This window comes from Artemia sp. Qi Xiang Cuo, chromosome 13 (assembly GCF_049724085.1).
Source record: "Artemia sp. Qi Xiang Cuo chromosome 13, ASM4972408v1, whole genome shotgun sequence".
NCBI classification, from domain to species: Eukaryota; Metazoa; Arthropoda; class Branchiopoda; order Anostraca; family Artemiidae; genus Artemia; species Artemia sp. Qi Xiang Cuo.
The window spans coordinates 32969542-32992103 of record NC_142806.1 but is presented as its reverse complement, the minus strand read 5'-3'; the positions used below and the strand labels follow the sequence as shown (position 1 = coordinate 32992103).

Sequence of the window (22562 nt, the reverse complement as noted above, 5' to 3'; positions counted from 1 at the left end):
CGAGATTTAATGTCTTTGATAAAAACCTGTATGAGATTTAATGTCTATGATAAACTCCAGGAAACAAACACCCCCGAAAATCTAAAAAACATAGATCTGAAAACCCAAAACGGCTCATTAACTATTCTAATTCATGATTTCAGGTAAGTCAGACAATGAAATACTAAAGTAAACTAGAGACTAACCTACTGAAAAGCGGCCAGTATAGGTACAGTATGCCGAGAGAGAAAGAGATCCCTGAAAAGCAGCCTGGGAAACAGGAAAAAGCTTTTTACTCCTATGCTCCATATCTCAAAAGTTGTAACGCACCGTTTACTTCATTTAATATGCAATTCATATTTTCTTTATTTTTCTGTTGAGATGATATTGAGAACCCTGACATACTTCAGAAGAGGTATCCCCCCGCCCCCTATACAGCGAGAGAGTTCTCTTCTGAATTTTCTTAAAGAAGAGAAAAAGTTAGCTAAATTCTGAATTTTACCAAAGAAAATGAAAAAAATCTTCCACTTCAGCTCTCAATTTCACAAAGACATAAAAAATTTAAAGCTCTGTTCTAAATTTACCTATGAGATTAAATTTTATCGAACCAGAGAAATGTATTTTCTATAATTTTCTTATAAAAACTAGAGTTTACACACGAAAATCTAAAAATTCTAGATCTGAAAACCCAAAACAGTCAATTAACTATTCTAATTAATGATTTCAGGCAAGTCATACCACAAAATACTAAAGTTAAATTTTCAAATAATAAACTCCAGGAAACAAACACCCACGAAAATCTAAAAAACGTGGATCTGAAAACCCAAAACAGCTAATTAACTATTCTAATTCATGATTTCAGCCAAGTCAAACCATGAAATACTAAAGTAAACTAGAGATTAACCTACTGAAAAGCGGCCAGTATAGGTACAGTATGCCGAGAGAGAAAGAGATCCATGAAAAGCAGCCTGGGAAGCACTAAAAAGCTTTTTAATCCTATGCTCCATCTCTCAAAAGTTGCAACGAACCGTTTACTTCATGTAATGTGGAATTCACATTTTCTTTATTTTCTTTATTGAGAACCCTGACATACTTCAGAAGAGGTATCCCCCCGCCCCCTATACAGCGAGAGAGTTCTCTTCTAAATTTTATTAAATAAGAGAAAAAAGTTAGCTAAATTCTGAATTTTACCAAAGAAAATGAATAAAAAGCTTCCACTTCAGCTCTTAATTTCACAAAGACATACAAAATTTAAAGCTCTGTTCTAAATTTACCTATGAGATAACATTTTATAGAACAGAGAATGATTTTCTTACAAAAACTAGAGTTTACACACGAAAATCTAAAAAATCTAGATCTGAAAACCCGAAACAGTCAATTAACTATTCTAATCAATGATTTCAGGCAAGTCAAACCACAAAATACTTAAGTTAAATTTGAAATAATAAACTCCAGGAAACAAACACCCACGAAAATATAAAAAACGTGGATCTGAAAACCCAAAACAGCTAATTAACTATTCTAATTCATGATTTCAGGCAAGTCAAACCATGAAATACTAAAGTAAACTAGAGACTAACCTACTGAAAAGCGGCCAGTATAGGTACAGTATGCTGAGCGAGAAAGAGATCCCTGAAAAGCAGCCTGGGAAGCACTAAAAAGATGCTTATTTTGGGTCAAATTAGCGACAGTAAATCCTTTGAATTGCAAGAGGGGATGGGTTGTTAGTTATAATAAATAGTTTCATATAGTATTTGTTTTCGATTTTGGGTACTCAGTGTTTATATGGGGGAGGGTTTACACCCCCCCCACAAAGAAAATCTCCACTATGCGATGTTTATAGTCCTTAGAAAGCATAAAATACGCTCTTTTTTCCACTACCTAAACCCCTCACGCCTCCTCCCACCATTCATCACAATTTAATTCTTTCAATTGTAGTTATTACTCAAAAAGTTTAATTTTCACACACGTTTAAAACCATTAAAATCTTCACACTTGCGATTTAACCTAACCTGTGTGTGAATAAGTCTCAAAAGGGGAGCTTCGTAAACAAATCTTCTCGCATGCGCGTTGTCTAAATTAACAAAAACAAGGGTGGCGGCTAGACACGGAAATGATTAAGGCTACATACAAGCTTTGCGTAATTCTAGACGGTTTGAAAAAGGGATGGTAAAATTAGAAATGGTAAAATTAGATCTATGGCTCTTGCACTCTAAACGAAATACATCCTTTATTAACAGAACGGAAAAAGATTGCTTTTGCAGACAATTATACCTAAGGAGAGGAGTGTTCTATTTTCAAATGACTTTGATGAAAGCAAATAATGTTTTAGTTAAATCTTCAAAGTTTTACCTTCCCGAAAAGGAAGCGATGTGGCAATTTAAATGCTCTTTTTTCGAATTCATGGATTTGATCTACTCTTTAGATGATTAATAGTTTAAGAGGCTTTCATAAAAATCTTTCTTTCACTAATTTCCTTTCTTCAGTAAAACAAAAACACACACACACAAAAACACAAAACACACACACACAAAAACACACACACACACACCTGCAAAAACACACAAAAACAAACAAAAAAAAACACAAACGCGATAACAAAAAACACAAACAAAAAAAAACACACACACACAAAAAAACACAAACACAAAAAAACACAAACACACACAAAAAAACAAAAACAAACACACACACACACACAACACAAGCACACAAAACAAAAAAAACAAACACAAACAAACAAACAAACAAACACACACAAACACAACAAACAAAAATAAACACAACAACAAAAGAAAAAACACAAACACAAACACAAAAAAAAACACACACACAAACAAAAGCACTCACACAAAAACAGACAAACACAAAAACAGACAAAAAAACACACACACACACAAACACACACAAAAACACACACGGACAACACACACAAACAACAAAAACACACACACACAAAAAAAACACACACACACAAAAACACGCACACATACAAACACGCACAAAAACAAACAAACACACGCACACAAAACACAAACAAAAAACCACACACACACAAAAACACAAAACACACACACAAAAAAAAACACACACACACGCAAAAAGACACACACACACACGCAAAAACACGCACACACACACAAACAAAAGCACACACACAAAAACAGACACACACAAAAACAGACACAAAAAGCACACACACAAAAAAACACACACAAAAACACACGCACAAAAACACACAAACAAAAAACACACACTGATGATAAAGCCTTTCGGTTGTGGAATTGAAATATGATGCAATTCGAATATCCCTAAATCATACGGTCTTCAAACTGTTAGCAAGAAATCTAAAGAGGTAAAAGTAAAATATAAGCTAGAACGTTTTCTATGCAATTATATCCCCACTAGCAGGGGAATCTTCCACCAAAAATTTAATTTTATGCTAATAACCCTTTGAAAATTGAATTCGCGTTTGAGCTTGGTATTGAGTTATTGTTTGAAATTAATCCTTATAAACTATTTCATTAGCTTAGAACAGATCTTCATAGAAGGAAATTAAATGTTCTAGTGCCTTTTTTACGTACTCGAAAGATTGGAGGTTACCCCTTACTTAAACCTCGTGCTTTATGCACTAATTTTGACTTTTTGTCACAATTCTTCAAAAATCTACTTCCAAAGGCCGTCGAATTTGAACGAGAAGTATTTTTTAAAGAGTTTTTAATACTATAGCGTAAAGAACGAGGGTTGAGAAAGGGGCAGTTCCCCTAAAATGCAGAATAATTACTGTTTGTTTTTAATTTCTATGTTGATCATTACTTAAAGTTGAAAAAATGCTGTTGTTTTTAAAACTAAGATGATCAGAAATAGAGTTCTAAAATGATTTAAACTTAAAACGGTGTCTGATTAACGTTTAGGCTTCGGATCTTACTTTCTTTATTGACAAACCAGGCAAAGAAGAGAGCAAACGAAGCAAATAATCTTTGTGCTTTATTAAATTTAAAAACAAATTTTTGTAAGTGAAAGTAAGGAGCAATATTTAAAAAAAAATGATAATATCAAACAAAAAATCTTACAATGTTTGATTTACTCATAGCAATTCTTTGTTTAACGAATCTCTAGTTCAAAACAGACTGCTCTAATCAAACAGTTCGTGGTAACGAACTGTAAGTAAGGAGCGACCCGGCTCAATGGTAACCGAAACTCTAAAAAACGGAATTTTGGTACCAATAGATACATCAAAAGAATAATATTTTAATTCTGATTTCAAATATATAAGTTTCATCAAGTTTAATACTACCCATCAAAAGTTACGCGCCTGAGAAAATTTGGCTGATTTTCAAAAAAAGAGGGAAAGACCCCATAAAAGATGCAGAAGCTTAAAGACGTTCTTACCATTATACTTAGAGTATTCTAAAACCCTCCTATAGAGGTTCTAAGATCCTATCTACAAACGGGTGAAATTTTACATTTTTGCCAGAAGAAAGATCACGGGTGCGTGGGTATTTGTTTTTTTTTCCCAGGGGTAGTCGTATTGATAAAATGGTCCTAGAATTTAGTAGAAGGGCTCATTGGAATGGAAATTAAAAGTTCTAGTGCCCTTTTTAAGTGACCAAAAAAAATGGAGGGCAACTAGGCCCCCTCCCACGCTCATTTTTTTCTCACCCAATTAAAATTTTGAGCTATTCATTTTGTCCAGCATATTCGAAAATTAAAAAGATATAGATAGTAAAATTAATTAATCCCCCACAGTTCCCAAGAGACGTGCTGAAATTTATGAACATTGCCCAGAGCGTACATAGTGTTGTCGGTATTGGGACGTATACAGGCATTTTCAGGAAGAATTTTTTTCTGGTGGAGGGGGGCTGGCGGAGGGGTTACACGGGAGACTCTGTCCATGGAGGATGTGTCTTTGGGGCAAGTGATATTTCTATGAAGGGGGCGCCAGATTTTCAATAATTATTTAAAAAACGATCAGAAATTAAATTAAAAAACACATTTTTTTCAACTGAAAGCAAGAAGTAACATTAGAACTTAAAATGAACATAAATTATTATGTATACGAGGAGGTGTTCCCCCAAGTCAAAAACTCTCGCGTTACACAACAGTTTTTTTTATTGCATTCAAGAGATATATCTATTATAATTAAACAGCTTTTGTGATTCAGGGGTTTGTGAATTAAATTTTTTTTTAACTTTTAACGTAAAGAGCGTGGTATTGACTAAGAGGAGAACCCCATCATATACGTAATAACATATACGTAATAAAAAAAAACAATAAAAAAAAACAAGCGATACGGCTCAATAGTAATCGAAACTTTTAAAAACGGAACTTTGATGTCAATAAATGTATCAAAAGAATGGGCTTATAATGCTGATTCTAAATATATGAATTTGATTAAGTTTAGTATTACTCATCAAAGGCTACGAGCCTGAGAAAATTTACCTGATTTTTAAAGAGGGGGGAAACATCCCCTAAAAGTGAAAAAATTTTTAATGAAAATCACACCGTCAGATTCAGCGTATCAGAAAACCCTATAACATAGGTTTCAAGCTCATATCTGCAAAAATCTGCAACTGTGTATTTTTTGCCAGAAGAAAAATATACGAATATAGAAGTTCGTTACGTAAGTTAATTTCTAAATTACGTCAGAACCAAATTTAGAGACAGATATTTAGTAAAAGAAAAGTAAATTTTTTATGCAAATTTTGTTTACTTATTCAATGCCGGCGAGCCAAAATAAAAGCTGCATTAACTAAAAAACGATCAGAAATTAAATAAAAAAAAAAGTTTTTTAAACTGAAATTAAGGAGCGCCTTTAAGACTTAAAACGAACAGAAATTATTCCGTATATGAAAGGGGCTTTCCCCTCCTCAACGCCTCGCTCTTTACGCTAAAGTTTTTATTGTTTAAAAAAAGAGTTGTGAGAAAGTCAAACTTTAGCGTGAAGAGCGAGGTGTTGAGGAGGGCACAGCCCCTTTCATATACGGAATAATTTCTGTTCGTTTTAAGTTTTAATGTCGCTCCTTGCTTTCAGTTTAAAAAACTTGTTTTTTTTATTTAATAAACAATAAACATGAACTTATATTGCATAGGAAATTAACGTTCCAACAACTAGATTAGTCTATGTTATTAAACAATTTGAAAAACATGCAAATGTCCCCTCTCACTATTATATAGAACTCTTCAGGACGAAACCATTATAAAAATCAAATAAAATATTATCTTTAATTCCCAGCGCAACTTATTTTTCGATCCAAAATCTACGAGCTTGAAAAAATTTGTCTGATTTTCGAAGACAGAAGGGGGGGATTTTGGTATGGGGAATTAATTTTACATGAAGAGGGGGGTTTCCAAGGGTGAACTTTTCAGGGGGGAATTTTAAAAATTTTTCCCAAGGAGACGGAACGGACTGAATTCGAACTTTAACGTAAAATTCCATATTATTACCTAGAAATACCAAAACCATAGGTTAGATTAGCTTAGGTTAACCTAGTGTAAGTTAACCCAAAAATGTTACGTGCGCACACGTAACCTAATGGCCCCATCCCCCTCTGAGCCCTCCAAAGGGTCCCCCTAAGGCCCACCGGGCCCCCCAAAGGCCCCCCGGGCCCCCCAAAGAACCTCTCTGGGCCCCAACGGTTTTGGTATTTCTATGTAATAATATGGAATTTTACGTTAAAGTTCGAATTCTGTCCGTTCCGTCTCCATGGGAAAAATTGTTAAAATTCCCCTCCGAAAATTCCCCCTGAAAATTTCACCATTGGAAACCCCCCTCCTCATGTAAAATTAATTCCCCGTATCAAAATCCCCCCATTCTGTCTTCGAAAGTCAGACAAATTTTCACAGGCTAGAAGATTTTGGATCGAAAAATAAGTTGCGCTGGGAATTAAAGATAATTCTTTATTTGATTTTTATAATGGTTTCATCCTGAAGAGTTCTATATGATAGTGAGAGGGGACATTTGCATGTTTTTCAAATTGTTTAATAACATAGACTAATCTAGTTGTTGGACCGTTACTTTCCTTTGCAATATAAGTTCTTGTTTATTGTTTATTAGAGCAGTCTGTATTGAATTAGAGATTCGTTAAACAAAGAATTGATATGATTAACTCAAACATTGTAAGATTTTTTGTTTGATACTATCATTTTTTTTTAAAATGCTGCTCCTTACTTTCACTTACAAAAATCTATTTTTAAATTTAATAAAAAATTAAGATTAGTTGCTTCGTTTGCTCTCTTCTTTGCCTGGTTTGTCAATAAAGAAAGAAAGATCCGAAGCCTAAATGTTAATCAGACACCGTTTGAAGTTTAAATCATTTTAGAACTCTATTTCTGATCATCTTAGTTTTAAAAACAACAGCATTTTTTCAACTGTAAGTAATGATCAACATAGAAATTCAAAACAATCAGTAATTATTCTATATTTTAGGGGAACTGCCCCTTTCTAAACCCTCACTCTTTACGCTATAGTATTAAAAACTCTTTAAAAAATGTATCTCGTTCAAATTCGACGACCTTCGGAAGTAGCTTTTTGAAGAATTGGGACAAAAATTCAAAATTAGTGCATAAAGCACGAGGTATAAGTAAGGTGTAACCTCCAATCTTTCGAGTACTTAAAAAAGGCACTAGAACATTTAATTTCCTTCTATGAAGATCTGTTCTAAGCTAATGAAATAGTTTATAAGGATTAATTTCAAACAATAACTCAATACCAAGCTCAAATGCGAATTCGATTTTCAAAGGGTTCTTAGCATAAAATATTATTTTTGGTGGTAGATTCCCCTGCTAGTGGGGATGTAATTGCATAGAAAACGTTGTTCTAGCTTATATTTTCCTTTTACCTCTTTAGATTTCTTGCTAACATAGTTTGAAGACCTTATGATTTTAGGGGTATTCGAATTGCATCATATTTCAATTCCACAACTGAAAGGCTTTATTTTCGGTGTGTGTGTTTTTTGTTTGTGTGTTCTTGTGTGTGTGTGCGTTTTTGTGTGTGTTTGTTTTTTGTGTCTTTTTGTGTTTGTCTGTTTTTGTGTGTGTGCTTTTTTTGTGTGTGTGCGTGTTTTTGCGTCTCTGTGTTTTTGCACGTGTATGTGTTTTTGTGTGTGTGTTTTGTGTTTTTGTGTGTGTGTGTTTTTGTGTTATTGTTTTTGTGTGTGTGTGTTTTTTGTTTGTGTTTTGTGTGTGTGTGTGTTTTTGTTTGTGTTTGTGCGTGTTTTTTTTTGTGTGAGTTTGTGTGTTTGTGTGTGTGTGTTTTTGTGTGTGTGTTTTTGTGTGTGTTTGTTTTTTGTTTGTGGGTGTTTGTGCGTGTGTGTTTTCGTGTGTGTTTTTGTGTGTGTCTGTGTTTTTGTGTCTGTTTTTGTGTGTGTCTGTTTTTGTGTGAGTGTTTTTGTTTGTGTTTGTATTTGTGTTTGTGTGTTTTTTTGGGTGTGTGTGGGTTTTGTGTTTTTGTGTGTGTGTGTTTTTGTTTGTGTGTGTGTGTTTTTTGTGTTTTGTGTGCATGTGTTGTGTGTGCGTGTGTTGTGTGTGCATGTGTGTTGTTTTTTTGTGTGTTTTTGTGTGTTGATGTGTTTTGTGTTTTTTTGTGTGTGTGTGTGTTTGTTTTTTTTGTTTGTGTTTGTGTGTTTTTGCGTGTGTGTGTGTTTTTGTGTGTGTGTTTTGTGTTTTTGTGTTTGTTTTTGTGTTTTTTTTTTTTTTTTTACTGAAGAAAGGAAATTAGTGAAAGAAAGATTATTTTGAAAGCCTCTTAAACTATTAATCATCTAAAGAGTAGATAAAATCCATGAATTCGAAAATAAGAGCATTTAAATTGCCCCATCCCTTCATTTCCGGGAAGGTAAAACTTTGTAGATTTAACTAAAACATTATTTGCTTTCATCAAAGTCATTTGAAAATGTAACACTCCTCTCCTTAGGTATAATTGTCTGCAAAATCAATCTTTTTCCGTTCTATTACTAAAGGATGTATTTCGTTTAGAGTGCAAGAGCCATAGATCTAATTTTACCATTTCTAATTTTACCATCCCTTTTTCAAACTGTCTAGAATTCCGCAAAGCCTGTAGCCTTAATCATTTCCGTGTCTAGCCACCACCCTTGTTTTTGTTAATTTAGACAACGCTCATGCGAGAAGATTTGTTTACGAAGTTCCCCTTTTGAGACTTATTCACACACAGGTTAGGTTAAATCGCAAGTGTGAAGATTTTAATGGTTTTAAACGTGTGTAAAAATGAAACTTTTTGAGTAATAACTTCAATTGAAAGAGTTAAATTGTGATGAATGGTGGGAGGAGGGATGAGGGGTTTACGTAGTGGAAAAAAGAGCGTATTTTATGATTTCTAAGGACTATAAACATCGCATAGTGGAGATTTTTTTTGGGGGGGGGGAGAGGTATACCCTCCCCCATATAAAAACCGAGTACTCAAAATGGAAAACAAATAGTAAATGAAACTATTTATTATAACTAACAACCCATACCCTCTTGCAATTCTAAGGATTTACTGTCACTAATTTGACCAAAAAGAAGCATCTTTTTAGTGCTTCCCAGGCTGCTTTTCATGGATCTCTTTCTGTTTCGGCATACTGTACCTATACTGGCCGCTTTTCGGTAGGTTAGTCTCTAGTTTATTTTAGTATTTCATGGTTTGACTTGCCTGAAATCATGAATTTGAATATTTAATTAGCTGTTTTGGGTTTTCAGATCCACGTTTTTTAGATTTTCGTGGGTGTTTGTTTCCTGGAGTTTATTATTTGAAAATATAACTTTAGTATTTTGTGGTTTAACTTGCCTGAAATCATTAATTAAAATAGTTAATTGACTGTTTTGGGTTTTCAGATCTAGATTTTATAGATTTTCGTGTGTAAACTCTAGTTTTTGTAAGACAATTATGAAAAATACATTTCTCTGGTTCGATAAAATGTAATCTCGTAGGTAAATTTAGAACAGAGCTTTAAATTTCTTATGTCTTTGTGAAATTAAGAGCTGAAGTGGAAGCTTTTTTTTCATTTTCTTTGGTAAAATTCAGAATTTAGCTAACTTTTTTCTCTTCTTTAATAAAATTTAGAAGATAACTCTCTCGCTGGATCGGGGGCGGGGGGATACCTCGTCTGAAGTATGTCAGGGTTCTCAATATCATCTCAAGAGAAAAATGATGAAAATATGAATTCCACATTACATGAAGTAAACGGTGCGTTGCAACTTTTGAGAGATGGAGCATAGTAGTAAAAAGCTTTTTCCTGTTTCCCAGGCTGCTTTTCAGGGATCTCTTTCTCTCTCGGCATACTTTACCCATACTGCCCTCTTTTCAGTAGGTTAGTCTCTAGTTTACTTTAGTATTTCATGGTTTGACTTACCTGAAATCATGAATTAGAATAGTTAATGAGCTGTTTTGGGTTTTCAGATCTACGTTTTTTAGATTTTCGTGGGTGTTTGTTTCCTGGAGTTTATTACTCGTGACCTCTTATGTTGTCTCTTAAAGGTCCACTTTTTCTCTTCTCTTAGATCAAATTTATGACAATATTCAGTGTTATATCTTGCACTATGCACATTTTTCTTTGGGTTTTTATTGCTGTCTTTTATACTATATTTTGAGATATCTCTATAGAGAAAGCCCTCTTTTCTCTGTCTCTTCTTTCGATCGTCCTTTTCTGTCATATCAAACCTTTTTTTATGCCAGCTTACTTGCAATCGGTATAAATTCCTCTCCGTATCATGTATGATTTTTCTCCTCATTTCCTCCAGATTCTTCTCATCTATCCCTGCCTTTATGCTGTCAAAACATGCAGTAGGTTCATGAGAATACTCAAAATCATGAAAATGACCTTTACAAATAGAACAGTAAAAAAAAACGATATTTGTAACTCAATTTGTTCACTCCTGTTATCACACTGCTAACTATAGACTTAGTGAACTTCTATTCACACACTAATAAAAACAAAATCTCAAGGGCGAATTGTGATGTAAGGAAACCTTACGTAACTTCCCTGATTGGCTTAGAGAGACACGTGATCTTGTCCCGTTAGTCGATCAATAACATTTGGAAACAACAAATGAATTGACCTAGAAAGAGGTGTCATTGACCCTGTCCCGTTAGACTCGATAATCCAGCAATTGTTGATGTGAACTTATGTTGAAATCCAAGAAAACAACAGCAATTTTTGTTGACATCCAAGTTGTTGTTGGACTTATGTTGACATCCAATAAAACAAGAAATAAATTGAGCAACACACATAACCATCATCCAATAACCAGATGTATACATTAGTTGTTGTTGAACTTATAATATACCCATAACCATCATCCAATAACCAGATGTCTACATTCAGCAATGTTGTTGAACTTATGTTGACATCCATCAAACAGTGAGAAAAACCATGAAAAAACATCCTCAGTGAGAAAACCCATGAAAAAACATCCTCAGTGAGAAAAATCATAAAAGCATACAAAAATTGCTGTTGACATCCAAGAAACACTCAGCAATTGTTGTTGACATCCAAGAAACATCCTGCAGCTGTCGATGTGAACTTATGTTTACATCCATCAAACAGTGAGAAAAACCATGAAAATACATTCTCAGTGAGAAAAACCATGAAAACATGCATAAATTATGTACTGTCACGAGTAATACCTGGCTCCCTACTCAGAGGGCAAAAGACTCCCCACCCCAGCGACGTCCATCCTTTCTCCAAACATTTCCAATCAGAATTTTGAGATAGCCATTTTGTTTAACATATCAGAAAGGTCTGGAAATTAAGTATTTGATGATAACAAATCCCCCCCCCCAGCCCTCAGGGCAAGGGTTGTAAGTTATGCCGTGGGGACATGGAAGGTTTTTATAGAAAGCGTGGTCGTATAAACTTCGGAGGGGGATCATTGGATTGGTAATCAGATGCTATAGTGCTCTTTTTAAGAGTCAAAGTGATCAGAGATCAGCTACCCCCCCCCCCCACCATACACGTCGTAATGTCCTGAAATACATCTAATAGACATTTTGAGATAGCCATTCTATTCAAATTAGTGTAAATAACATATAACAATGCTTTTGGGGTTGAAGCATACCCCAGAGATTAGGGGCAAGGGTTGTAAGTGTTGCCCAGGGGGTATTTAAGGTAATAACAGAGACAAACTCAAAACGAGCAGAAATTATTATGAGTAGGGTTCTAAACCCCTATGCCTTCTAAAAGCCAAAATAAAATTTACACTTATCTGAAAAAATTCTTTTAAATGTTTTAACTTTTATAACTTTAATAAATAAAAAATTAATTGAGATTCTAAAGAACAAATATCAGCATATATATATTAAACTGACAATGTACATTTTCTTCAGTAAATTCATTTGAATTTTTTTCACTAACAAGTTATATTCTGGCTTTTAGAAAGCATATGGGTTTAGAACCCTACTCATATTAATTTCTTTTAGAAAGCATATGGGTTTAGAACCCTAACTCATATTAGTTGTATGCTTGGTAGATTATTTGATTCTTCTTTTGTTCATTTTTGGTTTAATGGAGTTCTTTATTTTTTTTAAAAACCTATTTTGTGGAAAAAGTTTTTTTCAATTAATTTTATATACAGAATAATATCTTATAGAAATACGCTGACCTTGTTTTACAGCCAGGCACGCACACGCACCGATGGACCATGTATCCATTCCTCAGTGAGAAAAACCATAAAAACATACATAAATTGCTGTTGACATCCAAGAAACACCCAGCAATTGTTGTTGACATCCAAGAAACATCCAGCAACTCGCGATGTGAACTTATGTTTACATCCATCAAACAGTGTGAAAAACCATGAAAAAACATTCTCAGTGAGAAAAACCATGAAAACATGCATAAATTATGTACTGTCACGAGTAATACCTGGCTCCCTACTCAGAGGGCAAAAGACTCCCCACCCCAGCGACGTCCATCCTTTCTCCAAACATTTCCAATCAAAATTTTGAGATAGCCATTTTGTTTAACATATCAGAAAGGTCTGAAAATTAAGTATTTGATTATAACAAATCCCCCCCCCAGCCCTCAGGGCAAGGGTTTGAAGTTATGCCGTGGGGACATATAAGGTTTTTATAGAAAGCGTGGTCGTATAAACTTCGGAGGGGGATCATTGGATTGGTAATCAGATGCTATAGTGCTCTTTTTAAGAGTCAAAGTGATCAGAGATCAGCTACCCCCCCCCCCCACCATACACGTCGTAATGTCCTGAAATGCATCTAATAGACATTTTGAGATAGCCATTCTATTCAAAATAGTGTAAATAACATATAACAATGCTTTTGGGGTTGAAGCATACCCCAGAGATTAGGGGCAAGGGTTGTAAGTGTTGCCTAGGGGGTATTTAAGGTAATAACAGAGTCAAACTTAAAACGATCCTAAATTAGACCGAGAAGTGTTCAAAATCTACATGCTTTCTAAAACCCAGAATACACTTCGCACTTTACTGAAAAAAAATTCTTTAAATGATGTCATTTTTAGAAATTTAGGAATTAAAAAATTAATTGATATTTTAATGAATAAAAGTCAGTGTATGTATATTAAACTGACAATGTACATTTTTTTCAGTAAATTCATTTGAATTTTTTTCACTAACAAGTTATATTCTGGCTTTTAGAAAGCATATGGGTTTAGAACCCTATTTATATTAATTTCTTTTAGAAAGCATATGGGTTTAGAACCCTAACTCATATTAGTTGTATGCTTGGTAGATTATTTGATTCTTTTTTTGTTCATTTTTGGTTTATTGGAGTTCTTTATTTTTTTTAAAAACTTATTTTGTGGAAAAAGTTTTTTTCAATTAATCTAATATACAGAATAATATCTTATAGAAATAGGCTGACCATGTTTTACAGCCAGGCACGCACACGCACCGAGGGACTATGTATCCATTCCCAAGCTGTTAACCTGGTTTCTTATAATTGTTATTGACATTTTTGGGGTTTTGTCGAATTCCCACCTCCTGAAATAAATTTCTGTGTATACACCTAATTTCAGTTCTACAGGTTGCATTCGGATTGAAGAAAATACTTATCGATTTTGAAAATATGTGGTAAAATGTCTTTTAACTCTTCCTCAGAGTTTCAGTTTTAAATGGAGGGGAAGGGAACAAGAGCCAAAAATCATCTAGTGGCGTCTAGATTCTAGGAACTCCCTATTTTTGCCAAATTCTAAGAATTCGTTGTTTTTCTGACGCACATCCTATGAAGTTTTTAACCTTTCGGAAAGGGCTTTGGCCAACAGACTCTGCCAAAAACAGATTAACTCTCTCATGAAGTTTTGCCACTAATCTTTTTATTTGTAGAGGACCAGCTGATTGTTTCTATTATTGATATTTTTGGCGCTGGGCCGGAGAGCACATCCAATCAAATTGGGTTTTTGCTGATTCACATGATTCGAAATCCAGATGTACAGCAGAAAGTACAGGAAGAAATCGATAAAGTTGTTGGAAAGGATCGCCTTCCATCATTAAACGATAGACCAAGGTATTTTACTAAATCTTCTTAATGACCCTTTTTTGTTGCTGTAAATTAGACATCAGTATTTCGAAATATAGTAAGAGACAGAGTTAAAATAGTTTCAGTTTTATTTTTATCTGAAACATAATATATGAAAAAATATGCATTAAAAATAAGCGTCATAATGGGATCGGGGAATTCTGCAATTGTCTATTCTGAACACAGTTGACAAAAAAAAAACAGGTTAGATATTTTTTAATTATTCCCCATTATCGCCCAATTTAGTTTCACCTGTCATCATTGTGATGATGATGATAATAATATTGCGTGTCATGAGGTAAGGTTGTATAAGCATTTTCGGTATGGATGATGTTAAGATTACATGTAAGTTTGCAGTCTGCGCTATTGGTGAGTCTTTGGCCACTGAGTCGTCAATGTGACTAGTTGTAGCATTGTAGCCCGCTGTTAGTTGCAGATCACTGTTGCTGCATTGTTGCAAGAAGGATGCCTGCTTCCCCCCGTTATCTATTCAGTAAATATGATTGTGTCTATCTCTGTTTGAGAAGTAGTTAAATATTAGTCTAGAACGAGAGTTTGCAAACTATTTTGTGTTTAATTTCAGTCACGTTTTCAAGATAAGTGCTCAGGAAAATCAATAAAACGATGTAGTTAACGTGATAGTATATTCTATCGATAAGGTACCGATAGCATTAGTGCATGAACAAATCATTTTGCAGGTAAACTCGGTGCTTCGGTACTCGAGTCGGGCCTCTATTGATTCGATGTCACAAAAGTTACATGCTGACATTGGTACAAATGAAAATTGAAGCTATCTGAAATCGGGAACGCTGGTTGCTAATTTCAGTGCTCAGGAAAATCAATAAAACGATGTAGTTAACGTGATAGTATATTCTATCGATAATGTACCGATAGCATTAGTGCATGAACAAATCATTTTGCAGGTAAACTCGGTGCTTCGGTACTCGAGTCGGGCCTCTATTGATTCGATGTCACAAAAGTTACATGCTGACATTGGTACAAATGAAAATTGAAGCTATCTGAAATCGGGAACGCTGGTTGCTAATTTCAGTGCTCAGGAAAATCAATAAAACGATGTAGTTAACGTGATAGTATATTCTATCGATAAGGTACCGATAGCATTAGTGCATGAACAAATCATTTTGCAGGTAAACTCGGTGCTTCGGTACTCGAGTCGGGCCTCTATTGATTCAATGTCATAAAAGTTACATGCTGACATTGGTACAAATGAAAATTGAAGCTATCTGAAATCGGGAACGCTGGTAGCTAATTTCACTGCTCAGGAAAATCAATAAAACGATGTAGTTAACGTGATAGTATATTCTATCGATAAGGTACCGATAGGATTAGCGCATGAACAAATCATTTTGCAGGTAAACTCAGTGCTTCGGTACTCGAGTCGGGCCTCTATTGATTCGATGTCATAAAAGTTACATGCTGACATTGGTACAAATGAGAATTGAAGCAATCTGAAATCGGGAACGCTGGTTGCTAATTCCAGTGCTCAGGAAAATCAATAAAACGATGTAGTTAACGTGATACTATATTCTATCGATAAGGTACCGATAGCATTAGTGCATGAACAAATCATTTTGCAGGTAAACTCGGTGCTTCGGTACTCGAGTTGGGCCTCTATTGATTCAATGTCATAAAAGTTACATGCTGACATTGGTACAAATGAAAATTGAAGCTATCTTAAATCGGGAACGCTGGTTGCTAATTTCAGTGCTCAGGAAAATCAATAAAACGATGTAGTTAACGTGATACTATATTCTATCGATAAGGTACCGATAGCATTAGTGCATGAACAAATCATTTTGCAGGTAAACTCGGTGCTTCGGTACTCGAGTCGGGCCTCTATTGATTCGATGTCACAAAAGTTACATGCTGACATTGGTACAAATGAAAATTGAAGCTATCTGAAATCGGGAACGCTGGTTGCTAATTTCAGTGCTCAGGAAAATCAATAAAACGATGTAGTTAACGTGATACTATATTCTATCGATAAGGTACCGATAGCATTAGTGCATGAACAAATCATTTTGCAGGTAAAGTCGGTGCTTCGGTACTCGAGTCGGGCCTCTATTGATTCAATGTCATAAAAGTTACATGCTGACATTGGTACAAATGAAAATTGAAGCTATCTGAAATCCGGAACGCTGGTTGTTAATTTCGGTGCTCAGGAAAATCAATAAAATGATGTAGTTAACGTGATAGTATATTCTATAGATAAGGCACCGATAGGATTAGTACATGAACAAATCATTTTGCTAGTAAAACATTAGTCAATAATATAGACGAAAGAAAACAAGAAACAAATGTTTGTTGATGAACTACCTCAAAGCCCCCCTCCCTCCCTATGAGCCAAACATGTAAGGTGATAAAAATGAAACGTTTATTTCTTCTACAAAATATCCTTGGGTGCTCTAACCAAGGACAATTGTAGTTTTTTTTTTTTTTTTTACAAAAGGTCCCAATCCTCAGAATAGTCCCACCAATCAGGAGGAGAGGAGCTCTCTTCTACCCCCTAGATTTGAAGAAAAGTTTTTTTTTATCATCATTTAGCAGAAAAACTTAAAAAAAAGTCCCATTATAGATCTTGAAAAATATATTTTGTTTGTGTCTTCAATAAAAGAAAAAGATTAAAAGAAACATGCTTACCCCCTTCTCACAATCTCGTGAATCGGTGCTACTGCTCGGAACCAAATTGAAAAATTACCAGACCTGAAATCTTAGGGCATCAGAATCAGAAAGCCGCTATCCCAACTTTGGATGCCTTTGGGCAAAATTTAGTTTCTTATTCCTGCTAGTTATCTGTCCCAAAATATGCGAACTACTGCCTCGATTTTAATCGCAATGAGCACAGACCCAGATACCGAAGTCTCAATTTTAGTGTATGGCACTAATATCTAATGGAAAAGGCAAAAAAAAACGAAGTGGAGTTAATAGATTTGGTTTATAACTGGATCATACAAAAAAAACAAAACGGAATCCGAATCCTTTATTCAAAATGCATCACACATGTTATCATTTTCAAATACTTTACAATTTTGACAAAGTAACAGTTTCACTCTTGACCAGCCTTTGTAGCAAGGAGTTGAGGTGAAGAAATCCCAATTAGTCTTTTTGCTTATATAAGTTTGGTTCTAGCTTGTTCCCATATTCTCTATATCACAATTTCTCTTCTTTCAGCATGCCATATACGGAGGCTGTCATTATGGAAGTTATGCGAATGAGTAATATTGCAATGCAAACTGTTCCAAGACGGGCTATGCGGGATACTACTCTTATGGGATATTACATACCAAAAGAAGCTTTTGTTCACATAAGTGTATGGGCAGCACATATGGACAAGACTTACTGGGTCGACCCAGAGAACTTTAGGCCTGAGAGACATATTAGGGAAGACGGAAAGCTGAAGAAACATGGATTTAATCTAATGCCGTTTGGATTTGGTAATTATTTGTTGTGCATGATTGCGCAAAATGTGCGCCCACACATTATCATTGTTGCAGCAGAGCCTGAAACCAAGTAAAATACCAAACCCTGCCCCGTTGTTGGCGAAATGTTAAGCGTGGTTTTCTAAGATATTGTCTAGTAAGAAAAATTTTACGACGGGTGTTGGTTCATGAATAGTAAATATTATTCAGATTTATTAATATAATTGTGTGTAATTGTTGAAACAAAATTTTGTGAATCACAAACAAAAACCAGAAGCCCATGGGAATCACTTCCAATCAAATTAAAAGCACGCCATTGAAATAAACCTTGTCGAAAACACTAAACCGGAGATTTACATTCCCCGTCTTGAACAACAAGGAAAATCACATTTTGCATGGTTAGCACCAGGGGCAAGTCTCCGGCATTTTTATTTGGAAGGGGGGAGGGGGCAAGTGGAGTCCATATCCGGATAGTGAAGGGGCATGGGATATATAATAATTTTTTATCCACATTATGGGGGGGGGGGGGGGTAACTTCCCCCATTCCCCCCCCCTAAACGACGCTCAGGATTAGCACTGACCTTTCCTTTTTTCCCGTTTCTTCCCAAGGGAAATCATATCGAACCAGCACTCGCAGAATTTTGGAAGAGGGCTAATTTGAACGGAAATCGTGGTTTTTAGTGTCCCTTGAGTAACAAAATAGAATGTGGCACGGCAAAGCTTTTTTTCTGCCATTTCGCGCCATAAAATCTGTTTTTGCCTGAAAGAGGGTCAAGACGCCAGAAAATTTAAAGTCTAAGAAGACGATCGATTTTTAATGGTCCAGAATTTTTACTTACTGTTGTATAGTTCACCATCTTGGAATTTGAAGAATTGTATTTTAAGATAGGTAGCACAAGTATCGTGTCTCTCCTTTTTATTTTTCCCCTGATGTGATCATACAGAATCAAAGATCGTAGAAAGTCATATAGAGGTTTATTTTAATGGAAGTAAATGGTTCCATATTTATTTTAATGGAAGTAAAAAGTCATATAGAGGTTTATTTTAATGGAAGTAAATGGTTCTATCGCCTTTTTACAGTCAAGAAAGAGACTTTGCCACAATAAAGGGCCATTTTCTTCCAGAAAATAATAATCTTGGATAAATGAGGACAAAATGGCAGTAAATGCAAGTTCTGAGATAAGAAGTCAATTGGAAACTGTTTAAAAGATGTATATAAAATCAATCCCTCACCTTTATCCTCCTCCAAAATTTCAAGCTTCTTTTGAAGCTTTGGTACAAGTTGTCCTCCTCTACACGCTTCGGGCATTACTTCTCAATCCATGCTCTAGTCTTATGAAATATGTAGCCTTGCTCCATCCCTTTCCCCTCTGGAGGGTAATGAGCATTCATGGATTTTGACAAACTTTGAGATTTTCCCCATGAGTTCCATTTATTTTAGTATTGAATTTTGTGTACAAGCACCTCTTGGGGGGGGGGGGGTTAAAGATGGCAAAGGTTTATGCATAGATAGGTAAGAAATAAACAGACCAACAAATTTCCCCAATCCCTTCCATGTGTACATGTCTCGTAAAAGGCATATCATCACTCCACAGAGAAAAATCAGATTTTTTTTATTTTGATGAAAGTCTGTGAAAGGAATTTATGCAGGGAAACATAGATATAAGTGGCGCATTGTGCGCAAGTTTTCCTGATACAATGCACTAAGCAAGTCAGCCTTATGTGTTGTAAAGAAACATAAGGCGTCTCATGGAAAATATTGCATAAATAACTGAGATTCTCATCTGCTACTTCCCTAAGATACCCGTGATAATATAAACGTTGTAACTATTATCTGTTTGACAAAGTAATGCATATTTTGTGGAAAATCTTAAGAGAATTCGGAAGTAAAAACCATATTTATTACCCGATTTTATCACTAACACAGGTTGACTTTTATAGTTTTTTTTGCCAAGTTGAACAAATATGTTTTCGTTACGTTTACTATTTGTAATAAAAATTCTAAAAACAAACACAAATTAATTTTAAAACCAAGTCTTTCTGACGGAAGAAAAGAGTGAAATCGAAACTTCAAAAATCATATCATAGTGTATGCGACATATATCTACAAAACTAGCTCAAATAACTCTTGAAATTTCCCTATATTTATAGAATTCGGAATAACTAGCGCTTTACTGAAAACTGAAAGTGCTGAGTTTCTTAGAGAATCGAAATTATGTGCTAAAAGTTATCGAGTTTATATCTGGTGAAAGACTATTGAGTGCCTTATGAATGAATCTTTTCTTTTCTTCAGGCTATTTAAAGACTTTTCTTGCCTTAAGAGAGCATCCAGGTATATTGGGTGGGTTTTGTGTACTCGAAAAGCGCTTGTTTTTCATAATTCAACGAATGCAGGGACATGTTACGTGTCAATTTATTTGAGCTGGTTTTCCAGATGCATGTTAAATAAACTGCAAAGCAATAATTTTTGTTCGTTCTGAGCTTCAAATTTGTTCTTTACTTCCATCAGCGCTCTCACACATTTCACGTATACCAGCTGCAATATCATATATTGTTTAGTCTAACCCTCAGGGGCTATATTGCAGCGTGCACTACTATGCAAATACAAATAGATTTGGAGGCGGAAAGGGTCCCTCATAGTGATTGAAATTCCTGGTACGATTCTGATTTCAAACAAGGTATAAAATTACTATAATTTGTGAAATATATACTAGATGCGTTTTGATTTTTGACGACTATATTGCAGCATTAGCATCAGATTTACATTTATGAGTAACGACGAAGACTACACTGCTTCTCCATTATACAAATAACAAAAGGCAAACAACGAGGAATTGTTTTAAGACAGTGGAATGAGTATTTTGGTTCTCGTTAGCAGAGCATAGATAAAAATAAAATAAGACTAAAAATAAAATGTGCGACCATTAAAAATAACAAAACGAAATTAAAGCTGCCCCATTATCATCACCTAAAGAAAGATCAACTAAGACTAAAAAACAAACACGACACAAGGCAAGTCATTCAGATAAAAACTAGTCAGGAGTTTTTTTTTGTGCAATTCTTGCTTTTTTGGCAGCTAACCTAAAAGGTCTTTATGATAGAAATTTAAGTATTGATTTTGCAACCTAATATTTTAAATCATTTTTAATTAAATTTGTGTATGAATACTCTCCCGAATCTCTATTTAAAGAAATATTGTCTCTTAACTTAAGTTCAATTTCTATTGCCTCTCGAACAACTTCTTGAATACTCTAATAATTATTAGTGAAGTTGGTGTTTTAAAAAAGAAATGAATGGTTAGGGTTTTCGAAAATGTGGCTGCTTAGAGCCGAATAAAAAAAATAAATATTCTCATAGCATGAAATTCTAAAATCTCTAAAAATCTAGCATAAAAAATACTAGTTCTCATATCATAGCGTAAAATTCTAGAATCAGAACTTTATGCTATGAGACCGCGGAAGAAAAACATAAAATACACATCACTCTTTGCAAAATCAAAAGTAGCGTGGTGACTCTGGTAATGCGTTATAAGCTATTGCGAAAATAGTTTAGTTACAAATTCTTAATGCTCCTTAGGCTACTATGACAAAAATTCCAGACCTACATACACTTTGTACAGGCCATACACGCACAAACAGAGACAAAACAGGTTTCAAAGTAGCTAAAAAGTTGCTAAATACAAAAGTGCTACTGGTTTTACTTTGCTACGGTTATTCCACCTTATTCATTTTATTATTAAATATAGGTTTGTCTGAAAGGACTGTAATCCTTTGAAATCAAAGATTACCTAAAACAACGTTTTTTTGTCATTTTTTTTTCAGTATTGCCGTCACATTATTATTTGTTTTGAATTCTTTAGTTGTTCCCGTTGGGAACATCTCTACCAGCCAGCTAGCAAAGTGAGCAAACTGATTCTTTCTGTTTCGAATTTTTTCCGAATCAAACTCAACTTTGATTTCACTTTAGAACACTTATTTCTTGTAGGCAAGCGCAGTTGTGCTGGGGAGGCATTGGCTCGGTCAACTGTGTTCTTATTCTTCACTTCTCTTCTACAAAGCTACAGCTTTTCTTTGCTACCAGGACAAAGCCGACCAACAATCAAGCCCGACCCAGGATTTACGCAGGCGCCAAAACCTTTTACTGCTCTTGTCACACCTCGTCAAAAATGAATTTCTATTTTTAATATTATGTTTTCTCATGTTACTCGTTTGGATATCTAGTCATTATTGCTGACTATTTTATTGCCTCTTTATTTAAGCACAAAATATAGTTTGCTGTAATTGTATAGGCTTATTTTTTTAAGACACATAAGTCCTAGCAATATGGAGGGGCATTCCAAGTCCTCTTGCCTTCTATACTTGATTTCTTTTGAGTAGTTAAAATCATCTTAATAGTCAGAACAAGTAATTTTCGTTCAATAATTCTATAGGAAGTACTATTTCTGTTAACAAATTGCAATTTTCAACGAACCTAGGTTTGCAATTGACTTATAAAGGGCTGGGCACACGTAGCTGATTTCGGGAACTGATTTCCAAATCAGTGCCGATTTTTAAAAGAAATCGGTGTCGATTTGAGCTTGAAAAATTTTCTAGTTTTCGGTGCGGATTTACAAAATCAGCGCCGATTTTCATCATGATCATCACAAAAAAATAGGG

The 22562-nt window shown here is 34.7% G+C and overlaps 1 protein-coding gene across 1 annotated transcript in view; it reads left to right on the top strand.

The window, feature by feature from the left end:
• The window catches only part of LOC148945207 (methyl farnesoate epoxidase-like), a 39330-nt gene extending 17138 nt beyond the window's left edge, over positions 1 to 22192 (top strand). The window contains exons 5-7 of the mRNA XM_089099392.1: positions 14275 to 14455; positions 17660 to 17922; positions 21892 to 22192. Of these exons, the coding sequence (XP_088955518.1) occupies positions 14275 to 14455; positions 17660 to 17922; positions 21892 to 22076 (629 nt within the window). The 3' untranslated portion in view covers positions 22077 to 22192. The remainder of the gene's footprint in view (positions 1 to 14274; positions 14456 to 17659; positions 17923 to 21891) is intronic.
• The last annotated feature ends 370 nt before the right edge of the window (positions 22193 to 22562 follow it).